Source organism: Sinocyclocheilus rhinocerous, unplaced genomic scaffold, assembly GCF_001515625.1.
Source record: "Sinocyclocheilus rhinocerous isolate Xijiao unplaced genomic scaffold, SAMN03320098_v1.1 scaffold1724, whole genome shotgun sequence".
Lineage (NCBI taxonomy): Eukaryota > Metazoa > Chordata > Actinopteri > Cypriniformes > Cyprinidae > Sinocyclocheilus > Sinocyclocheilus rhinocerous.
In genome coordinates, this window is record NW_015626034.1 from 1,149,701 (window position 1) to 1,157,671 (window position 7,971).

Below are 7,971 nucleotides of genomic sequence, written 5' to 3' on the forward strand. Positions count from 1 at the left end.
GTTCCACGTGTTCCAGCGATATACTCTAAGCGGAATGTACAATGCATTCGCTAAATAACCGCAGCACGAGAGTATCTTTATGTCAACACGCAGATTAACAGAAACACAACACTAGCCGGGTTTCCACGTGTTCCATCGATATACTGTAAGCGAAATGTACAATGCATTCGCTAAATAACCGCAGCACGAGAGTATCTTTATGTCAACACGCAGATTAACAGAAACACAACACTAGCCGGGTTTCCATCCAAAGTTGCGAATTTAACTTATGCACAAAACTGGAATATCGCATAAAACATTTGCGAACAAGCATCGTTTCCATCCAACAAGTCAAAGAGAACAAAATCGCCACTTCCTGATAAACTGGCACTATAAATCACTAAGAAAAGTATTCATATTATGAATACTTTTTTGCGAATTAAGGGATTTTTATTCGAAATTTGGCATTTCCATCACTCGTTTCTCATGCGATACTTCAAAATGCACATTAAAATAGGGTGATGGAAACATAGCTACTGCCGTGTGAAAGGAACTGGACCGGACAACGTTCTGTAACGTCGAGAGTTCAGTAACTTGCTTGGATGTAATCTGTGTGTCATCTGTGTTCCATAAATAGTGCTGCTTCAAAGTCTCAATTTTAAATCTGGGTATGGAATAATAGGAATTGTCATATTGCTTAAATTTGATCATTAAACTTTATACGGCTCTGATTTAACTAATTAAACGTGAGCACGTCATGTTTCAAAATAAAAACGCAGTTAGCAATCACCAAATAACACACATTTATGAGTTCATTAGAAACCCACATCTTCCATGCAGAGACAGTGCAGAAAGGGAAGAGGAGGTGCAAAGACAGGAAATTAGGATCAACATTGCAGTCAGAAATTTAAAGGGGAAGGTGCACACACAGACAGGCATATCAGGTACACATTTGAACATTTTTTGTGTAATTCTACATATGAACATTTACTTTCTATATCTGTTACATAGGCATACTTCAGAAAGAAGACCAGGAGAAGACAAATGTCCTCCAATAAAAGCTGAAGACAGAAGAATCATACTATAGGGCCTATATGACCAAATTTATTTTTTGTATTGTTTATCTTTCTGAGAAAAAAAATGGCATAAGTCACAATGTATCTCTTTTTTCTGGGGAACACATACTGTACCTCTTATGTTCTTACTGTATGTTTGTTTATGTTTTTCAAAACTGACAAATTACACATTATTACTAGTTGTCTTAGTTTGTGTCTCTCTCTTATAAGAAGGATCCACATAGTTTGCATGTGTTATTTAAAGTGAAAGTAAAAACAGAAGTAGCCACAAACATCTAGAGCTGAAGTTCTTTGTAGTTCTACAGGTGATGTGAAAAAACCACCCTAGGCACTTTGTATTGCTCATCATGGAAATCCATACAGAATATTCTTATTTAAAGCTTGTCCATTGCCTTGATGGGTAAAACTAATTGCACAGACATGTATTTTCTTTAGGCCCATACATCTGAGTGTGTTAAAGTGTCCAGTGCACATTAATTGCATAGACACGTATATTTTCTCCTTTTTAAAATTTGGTGTATTTTTCCCCCCCAGAACATTCACCAAAATATGTCGATTTAAATTTGTCAATTTCATTATGCAACAAACATCTGGAAATTATACATTTCATATGAGGCTTTTTTTGCATGACACTTTTAGTGTCCCTTAAACCTATAAACATAATTATAAGCTTGTTTGTTGTCTGAAATGTTCGACTACCTTTTTACCTAAAAAGATCTTATAAAAGACATTATAAAGACTGTTATATCCTATAAGCAATACACTATGTACATAATGCATTTTGCCCATAAAATCTTGAACTTGAAGTTATAAGTAATCAGCAACAGTTATCATAAATGTTTTCCCATTTTAAGCAACATGTAGTGCTTGAAGCACCAACAAAGAGCCATGCTTTCACGTAGAGGCGTGTATTGTTGTTAAACTGTAGCCAGGCAACCTCCCCAAGTATGGTGTTCCCCAGGGGTGTAGAGTATCACTGGTGTCTTGATGCTTCACAATATGTCAGACAAAGGAGTTAGCAAAGTCATTGCCTTTTTATGTGCGGAGGTGCAATTCCAATGAATGAAACTGACAGACAATAGCATGAGTGAATGAATTACAAATTTCAATGCCAGACAAAGCCTACACATCCTTGAAATAATGGAACCTTCAATGCACTTAAGTGCTGTCAGCATTTAATCTGGTAAGTAAACATACAGACAGTGATACTTTTGGCATAATTGCAATAGTTTGACTTAACAGTTAAGTACTTGTGATTTGCAGATCATTCATGCACAATTTATACAAAACATAGTGCATGTAAAAAAAAAAATGCTGCTTGTTTCACACCAAATGCTAATGTTCGCTTGGTCAAGTCGTCTTGAATTTGACCAGCTTGTAGCCTAATAGCCTTTGTCACACTGCTTATTGTAAGCAAACTGTGCAGATAATCTGACACATGACCATGCTATTCTCTGCTCATTGCCAAACCAATTTGCATGCCAGTTTTTATCTGAAGCTCTAGCAGCATGCCGCAACTATTTAATCTTGAGCTGGACAAAAGCTCATGCGATTGCCATCGACTCACCGGGCAGTATATTCATACCATGAATTAATTCCATAGCCTACCAACTGCGTTGACAGTTGAAACTAACTTGTAACATTGTGTTTTGTAAGGTCATTTATGCATCTAGCAAACTTTTGTTACCGTTTATAGCAAAAGCTGCAGTATGACCTTTCTTTCTTTCTTTCTTTCTTTCTTAAAAAAGTTGGAGTTAATGGTAAATGGTTGTGGCATGAAACAGAATACGTTCACACCTTTAGTCAAGTACACTGACACCCTCAGCAACTTTAGTCAAAAGAACGCATGAATAATTTATGTTACTCACAGTTTTGATCACTGTTTAATTGTTTTGTAAAACCTTAGCAAATAGTTTAAACTATTATAGGCCAAAGAGTCAACACAGTAGGATACTTTTGACATTTAGCGCATCATGACTGCTTTTCTTTGCTATACTTGCAGCCAGTGCCTGTCCTACACATCTGGGGGCCCCAAGCAAAACTTTGTCAGGGGTCCCTGTCAATGTGTTCATAAAAAACCCAAAATGACCCTTTCAGAACAGAAAAAGTAAGAAAATTACAAACACTAAATACAATTTAGTCTACTAAATTAATAAAATATTCAAATATAAAAATAAAACACTGCATAGTCTTCATCGTATGGATTAAATATACACTGATTAAAATGAGTAAAGTTATTCAGTGAAGAGAAGTGAATGATTCTTTAATTTTTTTTATTTTTTTTATTTTTATTAATATTTAATGACAGAGTGACAGCAGCAGGTTTTTTGTGGTTGTTGTTTGTTGGCTGCTGTCGCTTTAAGACCGAATGCACTCATATACAGGTGCATCTCAATAAATTAGAATGTCGTGGAAAAAAGCTTTTGATTACTTTCTCAACTGTTTATGTTCACATAACTCGCAGCTTTTAATTGGAAACTCATCAAGACAGACATTTTTTGTGTATTTGTCAGTTGAAGCGCATACCTGAAGCCCAAAGTAGCTTATACTTGCCTATGTTTCGTTTTGCCTCAGATCGCGAGCATAGAAAGCTCTTTTGCAGGTCAATACATTTGTAACTCTTTTTTTACAGTGTGTGTCCACTGGCACAGAGCAAGCTGGTGGTTTGCGGCCCTTAATCAACTTGGAGTACCGACACTGCTGTCAGCTCAAGCACATAGGCTGTGTCCGAAATCGCATACTCTCTTGAGTAGGTACTTATTTTGAATAAGAAATTATTTCCTAACATCTAACAAAGTATGTTCTGTGTAGTATTAATTTTATGTTTTTTATTTCTTGCTATTGTGTTTCAGTATAGAGAAACATTATTCCCCTATCATGTTTTTGCAAGGTAAGTGATTACCCATAATTTTAAATAATCTGAAATCACGAAAAGTGTGACACATTGCATAACAAATGTAAAAGATAATGTAGTCATCCTGGGTCCAAAGGTGCATGATTTATATAGTTTAGCAGTAATATTTAAGTTATATGTATCAAGGGAGAGCGCTGATTCAGACTAACAGCATGATTGGAAGTTGCTTTTATACAGTTCAATAATCAAAATGTTAATATTTAGTAACCTAGATTTTACTGCCAGTTACTGTTGTGTTTTTGCTCCACCAACAGAAATAAGAATCAAACCGTTGTGCGTCTCCAAGCAATAGACAGTAGTGCCATTAATGAATGGATCATTGCTTTTAAACATTCAATAACTCACTCATTCAATAACTCACTCATAAAAAAGTTCAAGCAGAATAATAAGACACTACAGGTTGTTAGTAATCAAATCAGAAACCTCCCTCTCTCTGCACTACAGAAGTTGCATTTGAAGTAGTAGTATTTAGTCTGTATTTACATTGCAAATATACTTGCATAAACGAATAACGAATGATGCTATCTACGGGCATAACAATGTAACAGTGCAGCTAAAGTCACCTAAAAATAGCCACTACTAATGTACAGACTTGTCTGTCTGGAACATGCAAACACAGGAGGGAAACATACTATACTGTTGTGCTACTCTGCTGCACTCTAGTGGGCAAATCAAATATTACAATTGTTTTCTGTTTGTATCCAATAAAGGGTTGTTTTGGAATGTTGCATTTAGCATAGTTTTGGTTGATGATCTGGGGATTATTAAGAACAGGTTCAGTCCTGAGAAAATGCACACAATGAAGTGGATTGTTACCATGATGACAAAGTACTTTTCTGATTTTTTTTAACTTAAGGATCTAAACTATTTTAACTGCATTCTTTTTATAGATCAGACAGGAGGAGCAAATGTACCTTCAGCCAATGTGCCCATGGCACCTGGTGAGAGTTGAATTCAATATATTTCACAACCTTATAAAACACATTGACAACTCTTCAAAGACTCAAAAAAAAAAAATATCAGTGCAGTGACATATGGGTTGCTTCTTCCTAGATCAACATGTTTTCATTCTCTTCACTTCATGTATCAGATCATATGATCTGTACGGGTACAGATATCTGATAGTTTATCAGATTTTCTTTTTCTCCCTTAGTATATACCATTGGCCCTCATCCAGGAAATGAAGTTTATCCTACACCAGCAGCAGGTAAAGACATAAACATGAATAATGTGTATAGAGTTCACTGTAAGCATGTTCTTCTCTGCTGCAGGTTATATGCCACCTCAGGTCCCAATGCTCATGCCAGTCCCAGAAAGACCGCTGGGCTGTCCACCAGGTTTAGAGTACCTGACCCAGGTGAATAACAATACTCTCACAAATAAACATTTACATTCACTATAGAGAAAAATTATTGTTCATATATGAACCTTTCTCTAGAATCTGTGTTATAGGAATATAGGAATGGGAATCATGAAGAATTTAATGGTTCCGATTCAGTTCTTTTAAACAATTCCAGTTTCAGTTCCTATATATATAAGTACAGATGGACAAATAATACACTCTATGCCTATTTTCATGTCAGTTCTACAATGCTGCTTATCACAGGTTGACCAGCTTCTAGTTCATCAGAAAGTGGAATTAATGGAAGGTAATGTTTGGCCACTGATTGCGCTAGAAACAATTTTCTAAACCCCTGTCACGTGACTACAAATGCTCTCTTTCTCTTACAGTTCTCATGGGATGGGAGACCAATAATCAATATGTGGTGAAAAATAGTTTAGGACAGCAGGTGTTTTTTGCTGCTGAGGAGAGCGATTTTTGTACTCGCATGGTCTGTGGACCAGTGCGCTCCTTCCTGCTTCATATCCAGGATAACATGGGACAGGAAGTGATGACTTTATCCCGCCCCCTTAAATGCGGTAGTTGTTGCTTTCCATGCTGTCTGCAAGAGGTACAGTACAAAATGACCACTTCACCATTCATACTGTTTCGTGCATATTAGCCCAATGTTTTGCATCCTGCTTTGCATTCCTGTATACCCGCAAGAAATAAAAATGATAAGTCATTATAAATATTGCAAACATATCTATGTTGCTGTATTAGCATTTCAGTACTGCCTCATATATTTCAGCTGGAGGTTCAGAGCCCCCCAGGCAACCCTATTGGTTATGTAATACAAAGCTGGCATCCTTTCTTGCCGAAATTCACCATCCAGAATGAGAGAAAAGAACCTGTTCTGAAGATTGTGGGGCCGTTCTGTGACTGCAAATGTTGTTCTGATGTTAATTTTGAGGTATGGCGCATACATTACACCATAAATTATACTGTCATGTTCAAAATATAATAATGTAGCAATATAATATAATACAAATGGTCTGGCAATATAAAGCCAATTAAAAATACAAACATGGTTTATAATAATATAATATAATATAATATAATATAATATAATAATATAAAATAATATAATATAATATAATATAATTCTTTTATTCAGCAAGGATGCATTAAATTGATCAAAAGTGACAGTAAAGACATTTACAATGTTGTTTTCAAATAAATACTGTCCTTTGACCTTTTTATGCATCAAATAATATTGAAAAAAAAAAAATGGTATAACAGTTTCCACAAAAATGTTAAGCAGCACAACTGTTTTCAACATTGACAATAATAAGAAATGTTTCCTGAGCACCAAATAAAAATATTAGTGTGATTTCTGAAGGATCATGTGACACTGAAGAGTAATGATGCTGAAAATTCAACTTTGTCATCACAGGAATAACTTAAAATAAATGCAGCCTTGGTGAGGATAAGAGATCCCAAATTTTAAATGGTAGTCTATATTGTATAAAAATGTATACTATTAGATAAAAACATAACTATTTTGCTGTGAATGAGATTATTTTGGTAATGTCATATTTTGTGCTTGCAGAATAAAGTTTAACTGATTTATAAATTAAATTCTACACCATTTAATGTGTCTAACTGATAATCAATCTAACAGTCACATGCTTATTTGGTGCCAGGTGATGTCACTGGATGAGTCCTCAGTGATTGGTCGAATTAGTAAACAGTGGACAGGATTTGAAGCAGAAGCATTAACTGATGCAGACAACTTTGGTTTACAATTTCCAATGGATTTGGATGTGAAAATAAAAGCAGTTATATTAGGAGCCTGCTTTCTTATGGTAAGTAATAGGTACTCTTCATTAATACATTTTTTTTACATTATTTATTAGCTTTCCTATTAAATTTCTAAGAATATTTCCATGTATTTAGTTCTAATAATAAATCAATCATGGTGCAATGAAACAAATGTATGCTTAAAATCTTATTTAGGCTCTAACTGAATATAATTTACATAATTCCAAATTTGTCTTTTTTTTCCCATTTTGAATATACAGGATTTCATGTATTTTGAGCACACTCAAAAACAAGAGTGAAACCATCCTGGAGCATTGTTCCACATTTGATTCAATTATGTTTTTTTTTTTTTTAAATACAGATGCTGTACAATTTTCTCTTTAAACTTCTAAGTATCATAACTAAAGATTGAGTGGGTCATAGACATATTTTTTTTCATTACAGCACAGTGTAAAACATCCACTTATCTCACCTAACTAACAATTCTTCCAGTTTTATAACAGAAGTACAAACTTTTTCATACACATTTCTTCTTGTCACTCCCCTCTTTATTTTTTTTTTTCAAATAAAGAAAGGTGTGTTACCATAAACCTGCTGTAAATATAGCATGTCAGCCATCTAGAGCATGTCAATGTTTAACTAATCCATAAAATGTTGATTTAAGGATTCACAATGACCATGAATCAAAAAAGCAGGATGACACATTTAAAGAATTCAAGATAAAATGTGCCGTTCTGTTTTTAGATTTACTAGTAGTTCATGACATTATTGTGTGTCCTGTGCATTTCTGAAGGTCTCACTTTATCAGTGTGCTATTTTAAGTCACACATTCCCTTCTGCTCGACCCCCAGCCTTTC

At 34.8% G+C, this 7,971-nt stretch overlaps 1 protein-coding gene across 1 annotated transcript; it reads left to right on the top strand.

Annotated features, from left to right (window-relative positions):
* The first annotated feature begins 5,240 nt into the window (after positions 1–5,240).
* LOC107709017 (phospholipid scramblase 1-like) lies at positions 5,241–7,535 on the top strand. Its single transcript, XM_016513416.1, has 6 exons — positions 5,241–5,326; positions 5,576–5,618; positions 5,701–5,921; positions 6,102–6,263; positions 6,997–7,158; positions 7,375–7,535. The coding sequence occupies exons 1-6, from the start codon at positions 5,246–5,248 to the stop codon at positions 7,411–7,413; spliced, it is 708 nt and encodes a 235-aa protein (XP_016368902.1). The 5' UTR covers positions 5,241–5,245; the 3' UTR covers positions 7,414–7,535.
* Positions 7,536–7,971: the final 436 nt, after the last annotated feature.

Bases quoted from the DNA above. Each gene is read 5' to 3' on its own strand.
- LOC107709017 (XM_016513416.1), top strand. From the start codon at position 5,246: ATGCCACCTCAGGTCCCAATGCTCATGCCAGTCCCAGAAAGACCGCTG. The intron at 5,619-5,700 runs GTAATGTTTGGC...TTTCTCTTACAG, and splicing joins GAAAGTGGAATTAATGGAAG to TTCTCATGGGATGGGAGACC. The intron at 7,159-7,374 runs GTAAGTAATAGG...TTGAATATACAG, and splicing joins TAGGAGCCTGCTTTCTTATG to GATTTCATGTATTTTGAGCA.